Source organism: Chrysemys picta, chromosome 13 (genome assembly GCF_011386835.1).
Source record: "Chrysemys picta bellii isolate R12L10 chromosome 13, ASM1138683v2, whole genome shotgun sequence".
NCBI classification, from domain to species: Eukaryota; Metazoa; Chordata; order Testudines; family Emydidae; genus Chrysemys; species Chrysemys picta.
Window position 1 is genome coordinate 23,487,279 of NC_088803.1, and position 24,058 is coordinate 23,511,336.

A 24,058-nucleotide genomic window follows, 5' to 3' on the forward strand; every position below is an offset into this window, starting at 1 on the left:
ATCTATTTAAGTATGGATTTGGAATAGATCTTTCATGCAGAAGCAACATTTTACCAAGAAATTCCAGATAATTCAGAACGTTTCCACTATACAGACCAAAAAACATTCCAGTTGTGTATACTTATCTAGAAACCTAAAACTAATAAAAATAGGCTAAAGTAATACTGTGCTAAAGATACATTATCCTACAAAAAAACACATTATAGTATGCAAAACCCAATAGCGTTCTTCAAATAGTCTACCATGTTTGAACTTTCCATTGTACCCATCCAGCATAATTCATTTACCATTAGCCAACATCATGATTTGTTTAGACAAATCTGTTATTTTCTAGATCTTGAATCAGAACATTTAAAAGACCACATTACACTGTCACAGAACCATTCTTTCATGTGAATTTGGTGCTCACAAGGGTGTTACCTACATACACAACCAAATGAAGTAAGAAGCAGGTACTGCTTTTTCATACAGAACTGACAATTGTGATCTGAATCACCCTCATAATTCTATATTTATGCCTTTCTTGAAAAAAAATTCAATTCTGCCACATTCCCCATTGGTTTTGCACTGTAGACAAATATCCACTAGAGACTAGGATGAGACCCAATTTAGGTCACAGGTGAAAATAAGCAATGAGGTTCTCTAAAGGTGGAAAAAGATGCACTGATCTACTTGCCTAACCCCAGCAATGAGAGTTGGGAAGGGGATACACAAGTCTAAGGACACAAGATAATACAGCAAGAACCAAGATATTTTCTCCCTCCAAGAAAGAGGAAAATTCAGAGACTCATGTTTCACAGATTCCGACATCAGAAGGGACCATTGAGATTATCTAGTTCAACCTCCTGTATTAACACAGAATCTAGATGCATTCTTCTTAGGACCCATTTTGAAGCACATTTTCCTATAGTATACAGCACCTAAGAAAAAGCTACAGTACTGAATATATCACCAATCTGCAGTTATAATTAAAGTAACACCAGTTTACATAACATCTGTCATACAGTTACATTCCTTATGTTAGTGATAAGAGCATTTTATCCTATTTAAACTTCACTTTTGCCAACTCCTCCTCCCTACTTGCTTTCCAGGCACAGCTTCCTTTTTCATCATGACCGCATATTCACTTTGGAAAAGAGCAAAGAGGCAACCTCCAGGCCCTCTCACTGAAAGATGCCAACAATTGTTCCTGTCCAGTATCAACAGTGGATAACCCAAATGTCTCTCTAAGAGAGGCTGTATTAGTTGTATTTCCTATTATTGAGCAGTGGGTCTAGTCAATCCAGAAGGAATTAGAGCGAAGGCATACCAGGATCCTCTGACACACACCAACTGGTGAAACAATGTGAACCACAAAGGAGAATTTGATTGCCACAAATGCTGTAGTCAGCTCACCAAGTGTTGTGCTTACACCTTGTATCCAGCGGGCCTATGAGGATACAAACATCAACATCACAACCTAATAGTGCCATTACTTTTATTTCTGCCCCCTCCCAAAGGCATACAAGCTTAACGTTAATTTGTTGTCACTGTCGCAGCAGAACACTCGTTGCACGCACCGAGGGAGCCATCACTCATGTCTGTAAAGCGCCCCCAGACGCTGGCACGTTAAAGGCGAGTCAGTAGCCAGCTCACTCCTGTTTCCCAGCCTCCGCTCCGAGGCCCCTGGAGCCAAAGCCCCGCGCCGGGACTCACATTCAACAGCGCAGAGCACAAAGGGGCGGAAGCCGCCGGGCTGTCTGCGAGAAGAAAACACGGCTCCGCGACCACGGGCTCTCCACGCCCACCCGAGCGCGCCGCCTACTCCGCGCAGAGGCCGCGCAACTCGCACGAGCCGCGCAGGGGCCAGGCTCTGCCCCCGGGGAGCGGGCGCAGCGGGGCGCTCCAGGCCACAGCCGGGCCGTGAGCGGCGCCCGCACCTACGGCCCCGGGCGACAACGGAGCCCTGCGAACGCGGGCGGAGACACGGGCACGCTGGGGCCCGGGCAGCAGCCGCCCAGGTCCCGGGGCCTCCTCAGACCAGTCCCTGCCCCTCCCCCCTTTGTGCAGCTGGGAGGACACGCTCCGGGCCGGGCCTGGCCCAGCCCCCCAAGACAGAGCCCGGCTGCGCGCGGAGGGGGCCGCTGAGGGGCCGGGCCGGGCCCGGCCCGGACGCTGCCGGTTTCTTACCGAGGAATCTGTACGGAAAAAGGGTTAGAAAGGAGCTAATCGCCGCCCGGGCCCCGCTCCCCGCGCGAGCCCAGCGCCACCGACCGAGCAGCGCCACAAAATGGCCGCCGCGGCTGAGGCGCCGCCGCGAGGGAGGGGGCGGGGCTTCAGGAGATGGACGGGGCCTAGCAGAGAGGGGAAGGGGCGGAGCATTGGTGGCGCCCTGCTGCAGAGTAGGCGGGCCTATACTGCGCCCGGCGCCCCCGACTCCTCCTCGGTCTCAGGGAACCTCTCGGGGCGGGGCGCTGGCACGGCTGTTCGTGGCGCGCCTTGCGGCTGCCTCTGCCCCTGCCCTGTACCGCCCGCTCGGGCTTCGTAGCGAACATCCCCTCCCGGCATTTCCGCCAGGCCTGGACCCCCCCGCCGTGTCACACCCGGCGAGCCGCGCCTGGCGGAAGGACCTGCAGCCCTCGTGTCACGGAGCGCAGAGCCTGGCGCCCCAAAACTCCACCTGCCGGCTGTGCCCCCTTCCAGCTGTGCAGCCCTGCGAGAGGAGAGCACGGTCCTGTGCAGATAGTGTGACCAGGTGTCCAGTTTTCAACCAGAATACCTGCTGGAAAAGGGACCCTGGTGGCTCTGGTCAGCACTGCTGACTGGGCCACTGACTGTCCAGTTGCCGGTTCCGTGTAGTTCCCACGAAGCAGTGACATGTCCTCCCTCTGGCTTCTATGCGTAGGGTTAGCCAGGGGGCTCCACATGCTGCCCCAAGTGCCAACCTTGCAGCTCCCATTGGCTGGGAACTGTGGCCAATGGGAACTGTGGGGGCAGCACCTGTGGATGGGGCAGTGTGCAGAGCCGTCTGGCTGTGCCTCGGTGTAGGAGCTGGGTGGGACATGCTGCTGCTTCCAGGAACTGCTTGAGGTAAGCGCTGCCTGGAGCCTGCACCCCTGAGTCCCCCCCATGCCCCAACCCCTACCCCAGCCCTGATCCCCCTCCTGCCCTCTGAACCCCTTGGTCCCAGCCTGGAACATCCTCCTGTACCCCAAACCCCTCAGCCCCACCCCAGAGTCTGCACCCCCCAGCCAGAGACCTCACACACACACCAACCCCCTGCCTCAGCCCAGAGCCCCCTCCTGCACCCTGACCACCTCATTTCTGGCCCCACCCCGGAACCCGCAGCCCAGAGCCCGCACCTCCTCCCACACCCCAACTGCCTGCCTCAGCCTGGAGGGCTCTCCCATATTCTGAACAACTCGGTTCCACCCCCCCAGCCCTCTCCTGCACCCCAGCCCATTGAGCCAGCCTGGTGAAAATGAGTGAGTGAGCGACAAAGGGAGGAGGGAATAGAGTGAGCAGTGGGCGGGGCAGGGCAAGGGTGTTCGGTTTTGTTCCAGTAGAAAGTTGGCAACCCTAAGTGCAGAGCAGTGGGTTAGGTGCACAGGAGTGTTAAAGCACACGGGATTTTTATAGAGGAAGGTAAATACACAGCATTTATTGAGAATACCACAGTTAGCATATGCTTTTTAGACACACATAGTCCTGCCAGTGATGTTCATAGATACCAGTCTGTTGTAGCTCGAGTCAATCTAATGGCCAGTTAGATTGAGCACGAGTGTGGAGCTGGGTTCTGTCAGTCGCGATCTCATGCTCCGAGGCTTTGCAGGACTGAACCCAGAGTTCCATGGCAAAACACCCCAGCTTTATAGTTGTAAATTCTCATTTGAGTCCATGCATTTTGCAATGTCCTCCTGTAATCATTAGTCCTTAAGTGGTGTTATTATTTGATTGTTATTGTCCTGATTCCCATCGTTATTTTCTATTTGTTGTCTCGCCTTCGGGGGTGGCTGCCTCACCTCTGAGGTCGTCAGTGCTGCTAACATGTTTAACGTTGGATACAATGGATGTTTTCTGATTGTCTCCTGGTCTTTCCAAGTCTCTCACTTCTTCTTGTCCATCTGGACATTTGTGATGGCTTTCACACCTTATCTTTTCCTAATGCATGCATTCCTCATTCACACAAACAATCTCTTACAGAAACCTTCAAAGGTATACAGACAGCAGTATTGTATATTCAGCAGAATACATTGTAAATCAAGCCTTGCTAAATCTTATAACTAAAACAATTCACATTGGGGCTTCAGGCTCTCAACATTCCTCTAAGCTTCTTAACATAGATACATTAGAGAATCCTGTCTCTTACTTCCTAATTTGTAATACATATAGGAAACCATAGTAGCTTTATAACTTATTCTAAAACAAAAGGATGACCATAATTAGTCATAAGGATTGTTCTGGTCAGTCATTCCTTTCTGCTATTCAAAAAGGGTGCTTGACAAGATGAAATCAAATCATACATTCATTCTCATAGTACATTATAAAATCCAGCTCCTACAGGAGTGCCAGATAAACTTAGGCCTTCTCTTGATTACAATAAAAGACAACATTAGTCCGGGCTTGGCAAACACAAGCTATTTAGCCTAACATACACTTAACTATGTCACCTTTTCCAGATTTCCAGCTGTTAGTGCCTGCTCATCCTTATCCTGTTCATTCCCTCTACGACATCCCCTTTGGTGGCTCCGACTGAGCCTTGTGATGCACGGTGGTGAATGCCAACAGCCTGCTAGAACTTTCCAGGGCAACAGTGCAGCACACAGAGCAGGGAGGCTGCATGCACTGTGTGAATGCCAGGGCAGAAGTGGAGTTCAGGAGGGTACTGACAGCATGCAGCAGAGTGTCAGAATCATAGAATGGAGGGAAGCACTCTTCTGTTCCTGTTTCCTGACATACCTAGTGGAGTATCAGCTGCTACAGAGGGCGGTTGCAGATATTCTAATGGCCCTGAAACTCTGTAGTAGGTTTTACAACTCATTCAAACATTCCTCTATTTTAGAGCCAAGACAGGCCCTTTGGATCATCTGCTCAGACCAGCTCCCTCTAGCTGCCAGGGCCGGCTCTGGCTTTTTTGCCGCCCAAAGCAAAAAAGCCTCCCGCCCACCCCCACCCCAGCAGGGGAGAGCTCCAAGCCCGGCCACAGGCCGCTCTCCCCAACCGGCCGGAGCGCTGGGGGGAGGGCGGCGAGCCTGCCGCGGCTCCGCTGGCAGCCGGAGCCCCAGGAGGAGGGCGCTCTCCCCGCGGCCAGAGCGCCGGGAGGAGGGCGGCGAGCCCGGCCGGGGCTCCGCTCTCCCCGGCGGCCAGAGCCGGAGCGCCACGCTGCCCCCCTCCAGGTGCCGTCCCAAGCACAAGCTTGGTGGGCTGGTGCCTGGAGTCGGCCCTGCTAGCTGCAGTTGCACCTGTCCTCCGATCGCGGTGGAAGATCTGATAACTTGCTGCAACTAACTGCTACATCACAACACTTATATCTATTGCAGTGGTCAGTGACAGTGTATGGAGAGGAATAATATAAAATTGTGTGGGATACTGAGTGAGGCGGGGTCCTGTGGAAAAAATAGTATGTGATCATGTGATTAAAGACTGTATCAAAATACATATGTACAAGGGGGCTGAATTTAGGTTGTACAGGCAATGTTAGTTCTGGCATTTCTTAACTTTTAAGTGCTTAACTTTGCCACCTTAACTTTCTTTTAATATATTTTCATAAGTAATTTCCTAGGTTTCTAAAAAAGCACACTGAAAGCAGAGATTCCCTCAAGTGAAACTATATTAAATCCCACATGGTTCAGCACCGGAGTAGAACCATTAGATCCACAGCACAGACCTCTGCCTCTTGGTCTAACAGAATAACTGATAGCAGTAGTAGGTTGTCATCCTCTGTGCATCAGCAATTAGAGAGAGAGAAAGCATTCACTTTGCCAGTGGGTTTCACAGCCATTTGCTGACAGCAGAGAGATGTTGAAACTCAGGAATCCTGATTCTATTCTAGGTGTTGAGGGAACTGTACTCTAATGGTTACAGACCCTTCTACCCATTTCCCCCCCAAGTCTGATCCTTTCTGCTCCTATGCCCTACTGTCTGTCTTTGTCTCAGTCACCCCCATCTACTCCAAAGTATTGTTCTATTCTTCCCCCTTGCTACCTCCCCTTGGCCAAGTCTCCCCACTTGTCACCCCCCTAGAAGACCCAGCTCTTCATTGCTGCCTTTGAATCACACTGCTTTTTCCTGATCCTTCTCTTCACTGCCCACATACCAGCAGGTGAAAGCACTGAGCATACAGGAGGAGACAGTCCCCTTGCTCTCACTTCACATCCCTAGTACCACATCAGCTGGGAGGGCACGCAGGGACGGATTATCCTAGGGGCCCAAGAGCCCTGGCCAATTGTAGGGTTGACAACTTTCTAATTCCAGAAAACCAAACACCCTTGCCCTGCCCACTGCCCTGCCCCTTCCGGAGGCCTGGCCCCCGCTCACTCCATCCCCCTCCCATCCATTGCTTGCTCTCCCCCACCCTTGTTCTCATGCTCATTTTCACAGCAAGGCCCAAACAGGCATATTTATTGTTTTGACAGATGTATTATGCTAATTTCAGGTTTTATTTGTTACAGGATGCTAGAGCTGGCAGCGAAATAGTCAAAAAGGGTAATTAAAAAAAAACGAAATTTCACAAACATTTTCATGATTTTTTCCATTAAAGGCCCACTCCTGAAGTCCAAATACAAATCCATAGAGCACAACCACAGAAATGCACACCTGTCCATATCCCTATATAAATAAATCTGTAGAAACTGACTCCCACACCTACATGCAGCTACATGCATGTATTCATGTGTACACATCTAGCATGCACTGACACACATACTTCCATATTATTTATTTTAAAATTTTATTAAAGTTAATGTTATATATATATAAGACATAGGTTGGGAAAGAGTGTCTGTAAATCTGGGTATAGTGCTTAGATTATCCACAAATATAAAGTTAGTTTTTAAAAGTCAGATGATACATAGAGTACATAACCAGCAATAACCCAAATACAATTGTTGTTTAATGCCTAGAGACCCCAATTAAGATCAGGGATACAGGGTGATAGGTGCTGGACATACACATAAAAAGAGAGTCTGCAAGGAAGAGTTTATAATGTAGCTAGACAAAGGTGGGGAGAAATGTCTGATATATTGGCTCTTCTGCAATTACTAGTCAACAACAACCACTTTTTAAGAAACAATACATTTCTCTTAGAGTTCCCTTCTCTTTTAAAAACTTGTTATGAAATGAATACACATATTTTATGTCATCAATTTTTGTGTGTGCACGCCACGAAAAGGAATTAAAGTCAAAGAGTTAGGCTACAAATTGTATTCACACAGGTATATACACATGCAGCAATACGCACACACCCCTACACAAAGACATACAGTCTCTTACACACATACAACCCATGTATGCACACACTTGCCAACACAGACACACCCAGCCGGGAAGGGAGGAGGGTGGGTTGGAGGGAAAAAGCTGGGAGGGGGCGTGGAGGAGAGAGGATGGGGAGGGAAAAAGGTCAAGGACAAGAGCAGGGTGGGGATAAGAGGGGGCAGTGAAGGAGAGAGGAGGCGGCGTGGGGGATATGTGGGGTGGATGGGGAGGCAGAAGGCTACAGGTGCATGAGGATGTGGGGGTGTGACGCTGTATGGAATCTGGAGGACATGAGGATATTATGAATATTAATATTGTAAAATTGTAATGAGTTATGCCAGATATGCCATGTAAGGTATCTGAAAAAATGTTATAACTTGCCAGATATGATAATCTCATTTATGTGTTTGTATCAACTTTGTATGATGAGTTATAGCTATGTATGTATGCCTGTATTTCGAAGTTGTGCTATGCTTCTGGGTGTCATCCTCAGACAGTTTGGGCATCAGCTCTACTAGCCTGCTTGATGGCCCATTAAGGACCATCAGCTATACAACTGACCCATTGAGAGAAGGCAGATACCTCTACCTTATGACTCAGCAAGGCATGCAGGGGCATGCCTATGGACAGAACTGTTGAAGTCACTAGGCATCACCATCACCCTAGGTAACTCGGGAGGATGGAAAATCACAAGTGTCAATGAAGCCTACCTGCACTAGGCCTAAATAAACCAAACTCCTTCCTTGTTTAAACTCTAATCGACCTCAAAAGCCAGGTGCAATTGGAATATGTAAGCAACCAGTTATCTGTGTGCAACCCCCTGCTCACACCACTATCAAGCGGTAATAATGAGGCCTGCATGTTTCTGGCTGAAGGGAAAAAGGACAAGATAACGGTTTAAAGAAGTTACTAACAAGCTAGGCTTATAGCTGCCAAGAATGACTTAACTGCTTAAATGTAATCGTTATTTGCTTAGTAACTATTACCAGGGACGGGAGGGGTAGAGGGAGGAATGGGGGGGGAGAAAGGGAGGGCTAGAGGGGGAAGGGGAGGGATGAGGCTTAACTGCAAAATGAATAAAAGAAGAAAAACTGTTTCTGTTGGTGTGCTTGATTTGAGACGTGCCAGTCTCCTTGCACCGCTTTGAGATCTCAAATAAACTTTGTTTGCTCCTCCACCCTGGTGTGTTTATTGGCGTGAAGCACACCGGGCAACGAACCCGCTGTTGCTGTCCTCGGGCACTCTGTGCCGGCAACAGTTTTGGTGCCCAACGTGGGGCTCGAGGCTGAAATTTAGCCTTGCCCGGATCCCTCCTGGCGGCCGACGGATTACGACGACGACCGACGCCCAGAGCGCTCACCGGTGACTTCATCGGGGGCCTCGGCGGAGACGTGGTTTGGTCAATCCCGGAGGGCACAACGGTGCAATGCGCTCAAGTAGTGGAGAAGCAGCTGCGGGCGACGGTGGGGAACCAGTCCCGTGGATAAGGTAGGAACAGTGCAGTGGGGACTTTATCTGTCTTGACCTGGGGACGTCCAGTGTCCACCTGTTTTGACCTGGGGACGCCCAGTGTCTCCCTAATATGGGGCAGGGACAGAGTATGGCAGGCAGGGCAAGGTATACACCCTTGGAATGCATTCTGGTGAATTGGAAAGTGTTTGGCACAAATCCAATAACTAAAAGTAAACTGAAAAGGTTCTGTACAGTAGACTGGCCTCAATATCAGCTAGAGGACCAGGAAAGGTGGACCCGGAAGGATCACTTAATTCTAACAAGATCCTTCAATTACTTCTGTTTTGTCAGCGTACGGGTAAATGGAATGAACAGATGTATGTACAGTTGTTTATGTTGCTAAGAGATACGTCAGATATTTTGCAAAGGTGTAATTTGACTCCGACAGGTTCGGTAGTAGCTACTGTTAGTCCCCAGAAACCCCCACAGCTGTAATGGCAGGTCCGGTGTCCCCTTCGCCTATCACACCCCCACCATATAAAGATAAGGTGTCTCAGCTCCCAGAGATTGCCCCCTCGGTGGAATTTTATCCGTTGGTCACTGAGACCGTGGTGTCCAGACATGGCTCAGATAGGAATCAGGCCACTACTATGCAGGTTTACACTCATGTGCCTTTTAACCCGGTGGACCTAGCAGCCTTTAAGGCACAGGCAGGGGAATTCTCTACGAACCCAAGCAAGTTTATCTTGGTCTTTGAAGGGTGCCTGGTTAGCTGTAAGCCTGGATGGGATGATTGTAATGTCCTTATGCAGACCCTGCTGTCTGAGGTGGAGCGTAATCAGGTTGTGTCTAAAGAAAAGGAAAAAAGGCAAGTGAAAATGATGGCTGCAGCAGTACAGGCTGGTGGCAGGGGAAAATTCCAGGAAGGTGGAAGGGGCCGGGGAATGAGAGGACATGGACGTGGGCGCCCTGGCTCACAGGAAAGGCGTCTGGGTCGCAACCAGTGTGTCAGATGCCGAAAGGAGGGACATTGGAAAAATGAGTGCCCCGAAAGGGAAGGTACCCCTATGATGGCAGCGGAGGACCAAGAATAGGGGTGTCAGGGGAGATGGACTATCCTGCCCCCAGAACCCCGAGTAAACATGAGGGTGGGAGACTTGGACATAAACTTTTTAATAGATTCTGGAGCTGCACGAACCGCCATAAACCAACCCCTGCAGCTGCCTGTGTCAGAATCCCTCACTGTGGTGGGTGCCACAGGGAAAGGAACCAAATGCCCAGAATATGCCCCAGTGGAATGTGCTTTGGGAAACAGAACTCTATCTCACAAACTGGTTTACCTCCCCGATTGTCCAACACTTCTACTAGGACGGGACCTGCTTTGTCGCTTAGGTGCCACCCTGCATTTCACTCAAGATGAAATAACCCTCACCTTACCCCCAGAGAATGCCTGGATAATGACTCTTGCAACTGAGCCCTCAGCCATGCAAGCCCCAGAATGGAGCCAGTGGGAAAAGCAGGTTTTTCCTCTGGTATGGGCCTCAGGGATCCCAGGAAGGCAACCCGTCAGACCCCTGTTCGTATTCAGCTTCTCCCAGGAAAAAGCCCAGTGCGAATCAAACAGTATCCGATCAAGAGGGAAGCCAGAGAGGGACTGCAGGAAACTATAGACCAGTTCCTAAAGTGCGGGGTACTTCGAGAATGCCAGTCAGCTTGGAACACCCCCATTCTGCCCATGCGAAAGCCCAATGGCACATACCGGCTGGTTCAGGACCTGAGGGCAGTTAATGAGCGGGTTAAGACTCTGCACCCCCTTGTTCCAAACCCGTATACACTGTTGGCCTCTATAGGGGGGCAGTACACCCATTTTTCTGTCCTAGATTTGAAGGATGCTTTCTTCACGATTCCGGTCGACACCCAATCTCAGGAGATTTTCTCCCTCGAGTGGGAGGACAACAGAAGGGTTAAAAAGCAGCTTTGCTGGACAGTGCTGGCCCAGGGATTTAAAAATTCCCCCACTCTGTTCGGCCAGGCTTTGGCCAGAGACTTGGAGGAGTGGGACAATGAGGACTGGGTCCTCCTCCTGCAATATGTGGATGACTTGTTGATTGCTGCTGTGGGTCTAATCCCTTGCTTAAAGCCACTGAAAGCCTCCTGAACTTTGTTGGACTCCTCAAAAGTGAGTGTGCTCATCCTGGTTTGTTGCTCCAAAGCTCTGTATAGAAGTTATTTTGCTGGAAGGGTGTATAATGGCAATGTGTATGTGTTCATTGTTGGGAAAAGGTGTATGAGTGAAGAGTGGAAGCTTCCTTTGTAAGTTAAAATAAGCCAAGAAGGAGAGCAGGAAAAAGAACAGAATGAGTTAACTGAGGAAAAAAATATAGCTAGCAAGCTCAGTCCAAAGATAAGATGCTGGCCCCATCCAAGGGCATTGTTCACAGCTAAGACTTGGTTGACAGCCAAGAAAAGGGGGGCCTGAATGTGCCCAAGCAACTATGAGATCTGCAAAACACTGCCAGGCATTAATGAAATGTGTTAGGTTTCTTTTCTCACACATAAAAGAAGTGCTAACCAATGACCCTAGCAGCCCTGCCATTCATTGAAACAAGGAGACTGAGTCTACGTAAAGTCCATCAACGAAAAACTGCTTTGGCTCCACACTGGAAAGACCCTTTCCAAGTCCTGTTAACCACCAACACCGCTGTGAAGTACCAAGGACTGCCCACTTGAACCCATGCTTCTCACTGTAAAAAGACCCCTCCACCTCGGGAGGACTCTCCGACTGATGATAAGCCTATTTAAAGACAGGGTGATGTGCTAGTAACCTCTCCCCTGTATGATGCTGAACCACACTGTTTTGGGAAAAGAGAAAAAGGAACACTTGCTTCATTGAAACCACAAAGTCCAGGAATTCCTGACTACAAAAGACATTAAGAACTGACCCTGATGAAGAAACAAAGAATTATACGCTGGCAGGGAGGCTCTTACCCAGCTTATGAATAAATATTTTCTAACCTCTGGACTTAGACCCCTGGCCTCCCAGGTACAGGCTGAATGTCTAGTCTGCCAAAAGAACAACCCTCGACCAGGAGTATCAGTGCCACCAGCCACTCTGGAGCCTACCCCAGGCCCAGGACTAGTTTGGCAAATAGATTTTACTGAGTTCCCCCGGACCCAAGGATTCAGATACCTTCTCGTCTTAGTGGATCGATTCAGCGGATGGCCTGAAGCCTTCTGATGTCGTAACAACAATGCCAAAACGGTGGCTCTTAAATTTCTCAAGGAGATCATTCCCCGCTTCGGACTCCCCCAGTGGATGGAATCTGACAACGGAACACACTTCACATCTCAAGTTGTTCAGAAGATATCGGATGCCCTGCAAATCCCCTGGAAGCTCCACACACCATGGCGACCGCAGGCCAGTGGAGTAGTGGAACGTACAAATCAGACACTTAAGTGGCACCTCTCAAAGGTCTGTCAAGAGGCTTCCCTTAAGTGGCCTGATGCTCTACCCCTTGTTTTGCTCCACATTCGCGCTGTCAAAGTTAGAATCAGGACTCACAATTTTGTCAAGACCACTCTGTTTATTAGCACAGCGCTCTGCTAATACAATCAGATAATGTGAGCCTCCATGCAAGATTCAAACAGTCTTATTTATACAGATAAAAGGGTGCAAACTAAACAAAAGGACAGAGAGAGCAAAATTGTAAAATATGCATGGAGCACAATATGCATATCCTGCTTCTTTGTTAACTCTTATCAATCTAAGACTAATGCTTCACCAATTGCCCTTAAGTGGCAAGTTAAGCAGTTAATGTCTGCTTTCCTGCCCACCTGGGTTGCAGCATTTCTCATTTCTACTTAAAGGTACATACAGCATTCTTTAATTCATTCTATTTCTTTAGTATAATTCATTTCACTTTCACAATCCCTCCTTTTGGTCAAGCTTACGCAAAGACCAACAATTACTGGGTTCCACATATTAATAGTTCTTTATCTCTTCGTTCATCAGTGATATTTAACATCATCATATTAGCACTCTGTTTTGGGGTAGTCACCTGGGTGGCATACCTTAAACAATTCTGGATACAACAGGAGATTAACTGAAAACATACAAAAATCATTAGGATTCCACACAGGATAGTCAGGGCTCCCTGAAACAACCAGTTTCCTATGCCAGAGAAATTGAATAGGTTACTTAGCCACTTCCATAAAGAACTTGGCTCTTCATGGGGAAGAGATGCAATTTGTTCTAAGTGACTAGCGCGATCTATTATCACATTGGTGTCATCAGGTATGAACACACAACATTCTTTTCCAATGAGAGCACAGGTCCCTCCTTTGGCTGCCAGCACTATGTCCAGTGCCTGACGGTTTTGGAGGGCCATCTGTCGGATCGCCCCTGTTTCTTTGGCCAGGGTCTTTAAACTCTCTCCGGTTTCATTTGCCATTATTTCAACTACTGCTTGTAACCTTAGGAGCCTTTTTGCATGGTGTATTACTCCCCCAAGTGGGATAAGGGAACTGCCAATGGCCTCTTCCCAGGTCAAGATGCCATTGGGCATCTGATAAGTCCCTTCTTCTTCGCCTGAAATTACGAAGGCGTTCTCGTGGGAAGGACCCCAGCACTCGGAATTGTGGGAAGAGTCGAGCGGGATAACAGATACCTGACCAGTTAGCTGGTAACACAGTATAAGCTTTGGTCCCACAAACCCAATGATGGCCTATTAAGGCTGGGAAGGGTCGGTTGCACCCATTTGTCACATAGGTGCCTACAAAGGAGGAGTAATATCCTCCGAAGGGCACAGGGTAATTCTCCTTACGAGGAGTGGTGTTATTTGCATGGCATTGAAAGATTGTATTGTTTCCACTAAAATTACTGTAGGGGGAACATGAGATTGATTTTTCTGTTTGATCCCAGGTTGAGAAAAAATTCATATCCCCATACCCGGCCCGTCACTCTTTAGTTTTGTTCGAATAATCCCATACACCATTTGCCACAATATGCTGAAGGCAACGACTTTTTCCCAGATCCAGCCCTGTCCCATTACACACCCAACACCAATGACCTTTTCCCTTCACCACACTTATCCATTTAGATACATTTATTCCCACTGCTTCCCAAGTGTCATTGCTATTCCATGTTTTGTTAAACGGACGAAGTCCTCCAGTGAGGTCTGGGGAATTGAGTGGGATTGCCAGGACAGGAACACCAGCTTGAGAGTGAGCTGGGATGTGGCTGCAGACCCAGCAATTAGAAATATTAAGAGTCTGAGCTATCCACACTTGCTGCTGGATAAAAGAATTGTCATTGTGGACTCCCCAGACCTTAAGACACCAGCAGCCAAGGAACAGGCGCCACCAGAGGTGCATGTTGGAGGCAAGGCCCTTCTGGTTCTGACAACCTCAACTGAGGGAACCGTAGTTACGGTTTTACGTCCACCAGGCAGCAGGCGCTAGGCTCACTACTGCTCCTTCTCGGGCCTTGCTTTAGGTCGTCGTCTGCTTCTGGCAACCCTTACGAGAGCGTAGATGGTAAGGTACTGCAGGCTGTTCCTCTACGTCTTCTTCCGGAGTCAAAATTGACTCTGCGCAGTTCTGAGATGATGATTGGTTCACCGGGGAGGGTGTCTTCTTACACTGCGAAGCATGTATCCACGCTGCAATGCCAGATAGTTTAACAGCTGTCTGGGTAGTAAGCAGTACCTGATGAGGACCCTTCCACCGGGGTTCCAAGGCGTGTTTTCGATGATGGTGCCGTACGTAGACCCAGTCACCTGGCTCGAGGTCGTGGCAAGCGTCAGAGGTGGGTTCTGTTGGCCAGGCGGCTCGAACCTGTGAATAGAAGTGACTTACAGCTTGCATTAATCCCTTGCAATATTGAAGGAGCGTACTGTGAGTCAAGTTCAAGTCTGGGACTGGAGTAATGGTAGCCATAGCTCGCATGGGCCGTCCCATAACAATTTCAAAGGGACTCAATTTATGCCTTTGGGATGGAGTGGATCGCATTTCCATAAGGGCTAGTGGTAAAGCTGCTGGCCAGCTTAACCCTGTGGAGTCACAAATCTTAGCAAGCTTATTCTTAAGTATACCATTTCGCCTTTCCACAGCACCTGCACTTTGTGGATGGTAGGGACAGTGCAGCAGGTGTGTGATATGTAATATACGATCCAGGTGTTGAACAATTTGTCCGGTAAAATGTGTACCCCGGTCACTGGACAGAGTGGCAGGAATTCCCTTGGCAGGCATAATATGATTTAACAAACATTTAACAACAGACAGTGAATCAGCCTTGCGACAAGGAAAGGCTTCAATCCAACCAGAAAATAAACATACCATAACCAAAATAAATTCATATCGTTGACACTTAGGCATTTGTACAAAATCAAGTTGACAATGCAAGAATGGTGCCTGGGGCAGGCCCCGGAACCCCTGAGCCACTTTTACAGGTTTACCAATATTATGGCTTTGGCAAGTGGTACAGGCAGCACAGTGGCGGGCTGCAAAGGAGCTGAAATGCGGGGCCCACCATCCTGCCTTAGTTACAGCAGAGACCATCCCCTCCTTTCCGACCTGCGAAACACCTTGTAGCAGGTCGGCCAGCGACAGGTAGAGTGAAAAGGGGGCCACAAAGGCACCAGTAGGCAAACGCCAAAGGGAATCAGGATATAGAGAGCAACCCTGGGCAATCCAGGAGTCTTTTTCGACTTCTGGGGCAGAGTCTTGGAGCAGGGTGAGGTTAGTGAGGGACAGCGGTGGTATAGAAACAGAAAGGGAACCTAGAAATGCATCTGGGGAAGGTTCTATGGCAGCAGCATGTTTAGCAGAGGTGTCAGCAAATGCGTTACCCTTAGCAACATCAGTATCTGCCATCAAGTGGCCAGGGCACTTAACAATAGCTAGGGCAGACGGAAGTAAAACTGCATACAAGAGGGCAGCGATGTAGGGGCCATTCTTAATAGGGGTACCGGCAGAAGTAAGGAAACCCCTAGCTTGCCAGAGGGTGCCAAAGTCATGTACAACCCCAAAAGCATAGCGGGAGTCAGTGTAAATAGTGGCGGAGTGTCCCTCTGCCAAAAAGCAGGCACGGGTGAGGGCAACCAATTCGGCAACTTGTGCTGAGGTTACAGAAGGTAAAGGCGCAGCTTCTAGGGTCTCAGCGAGTGACACTACAGCGTACCCTGCAAGGAGACGACCTTGGTTGTCTCGAAAACAGGAACCATCAGTAAACAAAACAAGGTCAGAGTTAGGGAGAGGGGCATCAGAGAGGTCAGGGCGTGGGACGGTGACAGCAGAAACAGTTGCAAGGCAGTCGTGGGGATCACCGTCATCAGACAAAGGAAGGAGAGTGGCAGGGTTTAACTGAGAACAACGCTTCACAGTAATATACGAAGCTGACAGCAGTAAAAGTTCATACCTAGTAAGGCGAGCGGAGGAGAGGTGGCCTGTGTTACGTTGTAACAGCAGGGTTTCCACAGAGTGAGGGACCATGAGGGTAAGGGGAGAGCGAAGGACAAGGGATTCGGACATTTCAACTAGGCGCGCTGCGGCAGCCACAGCACGTAGACAGGGGGGTAAGCCTTGGGCCACAGGGTCCAAAGTGGCAGAGAAGTAAGCCACTGGGCGGTTCTTGCCTCCGTGCACCTGAGTGAGAACTCCAAGTGCACAGCCAGATTGTTCATGGCAGAAAAGGGTAAAGGGCTTAGAGTAGTCAGGCAGCCCTAAAGCGGGGGCAGAAGCCAAACCCTGTTTGAGGGAAACAAAGGCAGAGTCTGCTTCAGGGGGCCATGGCATGGGGTCAGGCACAGAGAGTCGAGTGAGTTCCTGGAGAGGTTTTGCAAGGGAGGCATACTGGGGAATCCATTGCCTGCAAAATCCAGCCATGCCCAAAAACTTTCGGACCTGGCGTGGGGAGCGGGGTCGGGGAAAGCTAAGGATAGCCTGGACGCAGGTGGGAGAAAGTGTACGGGAACCCTGGGAGAGGAGAAAGCCAAGGTATGTGACAGAGGCTTGACAGAGCTGTAGTTTAGAGCGAGAAGCCTTGTGACCTTTTTTTGCTAGGGCAGTAAGGAGCACTAAAGAATCAGTTTTTGAGGCAGATAACGAGGGGGAACAGAGGAGTAGATCATCTACATATTGGACTAGAGTGGACCCGGATGGGAAAACAAGGTCAGCTAGGTCTCGGGCTAGTGCCTGGGAAAAGTAAGATGGGCTTTCAGTATACCCCTGGGGAAGCGTAGTCCATGTATATTGCTGTCCCTTGTAAGAAAAGGCTAAGAGGTACTGGGAGTCAGGGTGAACCGGAACAGAAAAGAAAGCAGAACACAAATCAACAACAGTAAAATGAGTTGCCTCTGGTGGGATAGAAGCCAGAATGGTTGCTGGGTTAGGGACAACAGGAAAGGCAGGTATGACAATACGATTAATGGCTCGAAGGTCCTGAACAAATCGCCATGATTTGCCATCAGCTTTTCGAACTGGGAGGATAGGGGTGTTACAGGGACTGGAGCAGGGAACAATAATGCCTTGCTCCCGCAGGGCGGTCATGACCGGAGCAATGCCAGCCTCGGCTTCGGGGTTTAAAGGGTATTGAGACAGGCGAGGCAGAGGTTTGGAGGAGTCAACAGTAATGCAGACGGGGTCAGTATTTAGGTGGCCCACCTCAGAGGGATGGGTTGGCCACAGAGGGGATGGGACCTGCGAAATTAGGTGTTCAAGGGACGGGACCAGTGTGCAACAAGGGATTGAGGTGGAAAGGGGGGTCTCAGACAGCAGGGAGGCCACAGAATCACTCAGAGAGGACTGGGGAATTTGCAAATAGACACCATCCGGGGAACAGTATATGGTGCAGCCAAGTTTACATAACAGATCCCGACCCAAAAGGTTTACTGGAGTGGAGTCAGAGAGAAGGAAGGCATGATCTGCAGATAGGGGACCAACCTGGACCGGTAGAGGTTTTGAAAGGGGATAAGGGGTTGGGATTCCCGAAATGCCCACAGCAGACACAGTCTTTCCGGAGCAGGGAACCGCAGGCAGGTCAGTAGTACGAACTGCAGAGAGTGAAGCTCCCGTATCAACAAGGAAAGGGAGAGACAAATCATTGATAGTTAACACACACTCACCCGTGGGAGTGAGAGGTAGTAAAGGAGCTAAAATTTCCTGAGGTTCCCTGGCATCCCGTCATTGCTGTGGGACAAAGTAAGGCTGGGGACTGACTGGCTGTGCCGGCAGGGGGTCTAGCTGGTTATTTACAGAGTTATTAGGCCTGCTCGGACATTCGTTCTTCCAATGTCCGCGCTGCTTACAGTAATTACAAACATCCCCATAACCCGAAAATCCAGTTCCTCGGCCCCTCCCTCGACCACGTCCCCGTCCCTGGTATTTTCCCCGTCCCTGGTACTGTTTGCCCTGTCCTGAATAATGCTGTATTTGCAGGGCTATTAACTGTTGAGCTGATTGTTCCTCCTTTCCTTTTAAAGTACGTTGGCAGTGCTCTGCCACTGTTTGCAATTTGTCCATGGTTTCGGACTCCCACCCAACACTTATTCGTTTTAGCATATTACCAACAGCAGGTAGGAGACCATTAACAAACGCATTAGCCAGGGTGCCCTGTCCATTTTTATCCGGTTGCTGTATACCAGAATGTTGCAGAAAAATGTCAGTTAACCGGGAACGATAGTCACCCGGGTTTTCTCCCTGTCGTTGCTTACAGCCGTTTATGACCGTCCAGTTAGTTTTAGGAGTCCATACCCGAGGGATGGCTTCAAATAGATTTTTAGCTCGCTCCTTACACCTTTTCCGGTATTCAGCATTAGGACCAGTGTCTGGTAAAGTAGAGTGGTGGTCAGCTGCGAGCCAATTTGCTGCTGTGAGCCATTTTTCATGCTCACTAGGGGTAAGTAGCTTGCACAGCTGCAGGAGGTCTGCCTCAGAGGGTTCATAGGTGTCACATACTAACAAAAATTCCTCTGCGAATTTGGTAGGATTTTCCCGGGGCTTTGGAAAGCCTTTTACAACTGAAAGGAGTTCTGTACGAGTCCAGGGTTTATAGCTCCAAGTGGGACCCCTGTCTTGGCCCCCAGTATGCAAGATTCGGAGGGGAGCCTGGATATTTTTAAGGCCCAAGCGTAAGCTTTTACGGGGCAGAGCGGGATCAGAGGAATGGGCCTGGGTGGTATCGGACGATCCAGATGGGTCTGAACTGGAGATCTCTGGAAATTGTTCCTGAGCTGGGGAATCTGGTGACAGTTGTTCCTGAGCTGGGGAATCTGGTGATGGTCTATTGATCCGACGCAAGGCTGCCAAGCCAATTAATGCGTCTTCCTCATCATCATCCCCAGAATCTAACAAGGAGTTTTCTTCATCTTTTTTCACAGAGAGACAGGAGTATGAAGGGGGATCTGCTCGGAGAACGGGGTAAAGGGGAGCGCTCGGTCTGGTGGTGGGAGAGGAGGTTTTCAATAAAGCTTTTAACTTATCATTTGAATCTTTGAGAGAGGCGAGTTTCGATTCTGTCCACCTACGATTTGCCTCTTCCCACCACTGCATGAAACAATCAACCTCTCCTCTGGCCAATTTAGTTTTAGATTGGCCGAGTTTGTCTTTTAAGACGTCTACTCGGTCCTTGTCCCAAGATCCTAACAGTGGCCACTGAGTTTTGGGATCTCCCTGAGTTAGCCTAGACCATTTTTCCAGAAATTTACAGGAGTCCGGACCCTTCCTAAAATACATAAAATGAGCCGGCGTTCCTTTAGGGAACAGTCCCGACTTAGACGTCTGGTTACCCATACAGGAGGACTTTACACACACACCAATCACACAAGAAGGAAATTCGGGTTCGTCAGAGCGATGCCCGGTGCAACACACAAAAGGAGCCCACAGGCTACTGCCTCAATCGCCCTTGCTTTCACACCAAGGGTTTTACCCAAGGTGCGGTGCGGCTGCGATTGTGCAGATTTCACTCAGACCGCGGGGACAGGAACCCCTTGGTCGGCCGATCCCCGGACGGAGATGGCACCCAGACTCAAACACTCCACAGGAGGACAGATAGACACAGAGACACGACAGTCCTCAGTCCGGACAAAACACAGAAATAATTACCTGACCAGATTCCTGATGCCAGATCCTGGGATCCCTATCAGAACAGAGTGGGAACCAACAGGTTCAATGGCATAGACCTCACTGTGGTTGTGTGCCCTTCCGTTCAGGAGGAGGACCATTCGGGCCAAATGCCCAGGTGCTGGCTACCACGGTCGTCCTACAAAAATGGTCAGAAATCACACAGCCCCAGTGAAGACGGTTGCCATCTCGGTGGAACCTCCAAATTGTCAAAGTTAGAATCAGGACTCACAATTTTGTCAAGACCACTCTGTTTATTAGCACAGCGCTCTGCTAATACAATCAGATAATGTGAGCCTCCATGCAAGATTCAAACAGTCTTATTTATACAGATAAAAGGGTGCAAACTAAACAAAAGGACAGAGAGAGCAAAATTGTAAAATATGCATGGAGCACAATATGCATATCCTGCTTCCTTGTTAACTCTTATCAATCTAAGACTAATGCTTCACCAATTGCCCTTAAGTGGCAAGTTAAGCAGTTAATGTCTGCTTTCCTGCCCAACCTGGGTTGCAGCATTTCTCATGTCTACTTAAAGGTACATACAGCATTCTTTAATTCATTCTATTTCTTTAGTATAATTCATTTCACTTTCACAGCGCTCTCCCAAAGGGCAGGTTAGGGCTCAGTCCCTTCGAGATTATGTTTGGAAGGGCATGGCCTATGAACGGTACACCGGTTCTGGCAGGGGAGTGGGAGGTAGGCTGTGGTTTCTTATCTCAGTACATGTGCTCTCTGTCTGCTGTTCTTTGTTCTCTCCACAGGTATACAAAAGATTTGCAGCCTCTCCCGCTGGATGCCCCGATCCACTCCTTGCAGCCAGGTGACTCCGTACTCGTTCGGACCTAGAAGGACTAGCCTCTCCAAGAGAAGTGGAAGGGACCCCACACCGTCCTGCTGGTCTCCCACACAGCAGCAAAGGTCGAGGGACACAAGAACTGGATTCATCACTCCCGCCTGAAGGCAGTGCCTGCTCCTGAACGGTGGACCGTCCAGCCTACGGAAAAGAACTACCAGCGACGACCTGGGACTTAAACTGTTATTCAAAAAAACAAGATCTGCTGGGAATGCCCTGTGGTCTCTTTGGACAGTCGCAGTGCACTCCCCGCGAAAACTCTAAGCGTTGGTTGTGTTTACTCTCACAGGGCCAGCCTAACCTGGTGGCCTGGTCCTTTTTGTTTTTAATCTGCCTACTATTGGTAATTATTATTTTGTGGGTATTTGGGGAATTGTAATTGTTAGGCTCTAGGGTCACCTGCCCAGCATGGAAACAGGTCCAGGGTCTGCCACAGTGGTACTCTTTGCCATAGGGACACTCCTCTCGTTACCTCCCATTTCCCCCCGACCACATGCGGGATGGAAAGGGATCCCTACTAACTTGGAAACAAACACATATGAGTCCTTGAAGGTTTGCTTTGCCCAAGAGTTCAACCTCTCTAACAGCTGGGTATGCTCCCAAGTCCCGCACCACGCAGCAGGGTTACCCTGGAGGGCGGTTCCCCAAAATTGGTCAGATATCTGTTGGGGATGGTTCAGTAGGGGAAGAAATACCTCGGGTACCCCCTTGTCGCAAAACTGTACCATTGAATCCCAGTATGCATTGAGAGACGACCCCTGGGAGCCACAGGCCAACTCAATGCAGATCCCTTCCCCTATTAGGCTGCGGTCAGTGGCCCCCGGGTTGGTGTGCTATCGACAGGTCAAGTCCAGCAATCACACCTGGTCTGCTGGGAATAGTACCTGTCAGTATTATTTATCCCCTGACAGTGATGCTTCTGTCCCTGTCTATGTTAATGGCAAATCCAACTCTACTGCCCGGTTTGCAACGTTTGATGACAAAGAAACAAATAGGTGGAGTAGCGGTTATAATGGCTTGGTAGGAAATGGCCACTCCTTTTACATTTGCGGAATTTCTGCCTATAAGTGGCTACTGCATCGGTGGTATGGGAGCTGCTATCTAGGATATCTTGCCCCTCCCCTTCGTGTCCTCCCTAAACTGCCCCCTGGCTGCCCCAGACAGCGTAGATCTTTGTATGCCACCCCAGAGCCCATTACAGAAGGAGACAGGTTGGGTATGATTCTCCTCCCATCCTATGGGGTGGGACGGCTAACCCAATTTTATCGCAGGCTCTCTGTGTTTCTCACCAAGTATGCCAATAAGACCTTAGCCATAAAAAAGAGCCTTAACTCAGAGCTTTACCAGCTCCGGTTGCTGTCCCTATAAAATAGACAGGCCTTAGATTATGTTTTAGCCTCCCAGGGCGGGATGTGTGCCCTTATTGGGAGTGAATGTTGTACTTATGTCCCGGAAAACTCACAGGACATTAACAAGCACATCATGTCAGCTGAACAGGCTTTTGAGCAGTGGAAGGCCCAGGAAAAGGAACCCACAGTTTTCAATTCCCTTTGAAGTTGGTTGCCCGACCTAGGAGAACTGGGGGGTGGCCTTGTGCGTCTCCTCCTCACAGGTGTGGTACTGTGCCTGGTCACCCTCCTCCTGATTGCTTGTTTTAAATTGCTCCTCCGTAAGCTGTGTGCCCCCCTTTCCCCAGAAATCCCGACATACCCTCTCATTGATAACCCCAGCTTCATAGCACTTAATCATATCTTGTCCACAGAATATGAGAAAACTCAGCCAAAAGCTTGTTGAGTATTCTCAAAGGAGGGAGTTGTTGACGTCACTAGGCGTCACCATCACCCTAGGTAACTCGGGAGGGTGGAAAATCACAAGTGTCAATGAAGCCTTCCTGCACTAAATGAACCAAACTCCTTCCTTGTTTAAACTCTAATCGACCTCAAAAGCCAGGTGCAATTGGAATATGTAAGTAACCAGTTATCTGTGTGCAACCCCCTGCTCACAGCGGTATCAAGCAGTAATAATGAGGCCTGCATGTTTCTGGCTGAAGGGAAAAAGGACAAGATAATGGTTTAAAGAAGTTACTAACAAGCTAGGCTTATAGCTGCCAAGAATTACTTAACTGCTTAAATGTAATCGTTATTTGCTTAGTAACTATTACCAGGGACGGGAGGGGTAGAGGGAGGAATGGGGTGGGAGAAAGGGAGGGCTAGAGGGGGAAGGGGGGGATGAGGCTTAACTGCAAAATGTACAAAAGAAGAAAAACTGTTTCTGTTAGTGTGCTTGATTTGAGACGTGCCAGTCTCCTTGCACCGCTTTGAGATCTCAAATAAACTTTGTTTGCTCCTCCACCCCTGGTGTGTTTATTGGCGCGAAGCACACCGGGCAAAGAACCCGCTATTGCTGTCCTCGGGCACTCTGTGCCGGCAACAGAACTCTAAGGCCTCCAAGCCATGTGCTGGGCAGCTTTTTGTTTGAAACAAAGGAAGCACAGGCCACACGGCAAAAGACTATAAAAGGCAGCTGCATCTTCTCCATTTTGTCTTCAGTCCTGCTTCTTACCTCTGGAGGAACTTTGCTACAAACTGAAGCTCTGAACAATGGACTGAATGACCCATCCAAGCTGTGGATGTACTCCAGAGACTTGACTTAAGCCAGCAGTTTATTCCATCACAGCTACAAGCCTGAGTCAATAAGTTTGCCATTACTGTATGTAATTGATTCCTTTAACTAATTTTAACTCTCACCTTTCTTTCTTTTTTCTTTTTATAAATAAACCTTTAGATTTTAGTTAAGAATTGGTGGTAGCGTGTATTTGGGTAAGATCTGAAACATTCGTTAACCTGGGAGGTAATTTGTCCGATCCTTTGGGATTGGTAGAACCTTTTCTTTTATGTGATGAAATAAGATTTACAAAAATGTTCATCATATTTGACGTTGTTACCTGGATGGAGGCCTGAGGCTGGATCACTTTAAGGGAACTGTGTTGTTTGGACTTCTGAGTAACCAGTAAGGTAATAAAGAAGCTGTTTTATGCTGGCTTGGTGAATCTAAGTATTGGAATATCCACCAGCTTTTGTGGGTTTGGCAGCCCCATTCTTTGCAGTTCACCCTAATTGAGTGACCATAGCTGGCCCCACTAGGACGCCAGTCACAGGGGTGTATAGGGACATAATGGGA

General features: G+C 49.0%; 2 protein-coding genes and 1 long non-coding RNA gene across 12 annotated transcripts in view; 1 reads left to right on the top strand and 2 right to left on the bottom strand.

The window, feature by feature from the left end:
* Positions 1 to 2,308, bottom strand: part of CPNE1 (copine 1) — an 88,899-nt gene extending 86,591 nt beyond the window's left edge. For 2 of the 9 annotated variants that reach the window (XM_005310759.5, XM_065565621.1), the window contains exon 1: positions 2,170 to 2,308. Coding sequence is in view for 2 of the 9 variants with exons in the window: in XM_065565617.1 (XP_065421689.1) it covers positions 1,560 to 1,571 (12 nt within the window). In the remaining 7 variants the exon portion in view is untranslated. Of the gene's footprint in view, positions 1 to 1,395; positions 1,430 to 1,559; positions 1,771 to 2,169 lie in introns of those variants that run through there. The other 7 variants (XM_024111631.3, XM_065565624.1, XM_042854945.2 and 4 more) reach the window with 5 other exon arrangements.
* Positions 2,309 to 8,654: 6,346 nt separating this feature from the next.
* Positions 8,655 to 23,229, top strand: LOC135975293 (uncharacterized). Its single transcript, XR_010592223.1, has 2 exons — positions 8,655 to 8,940; positions 20,787 to 23,229. It is a non-coding gene; the product is annotated as an uncharacterized LOC135975293 (long non-coding RNA).
* NFS1 (NFS1 cysteine desulfurase) overlaps positions 12,469 to 24,058 on the bottom strand; it is a 63,566-nt gene continuing 51,976 nt past the window's right edge. For both annotated transcript variants that reach the window (XM_065565614.1, XM_065565613.1), the window contains exon 13: positions 12,469 to 14,739. In XM_065565614.1, the coding sequence (XP_065421686.1) occupies positions 14,520 to 14,739 (220 nt within the window). In that variant the 3' untranslated portion in view covers positions 12,469 to 14,519. The remainder of the gene's footprint in view (positions 14,740 to 24,058) is intronic.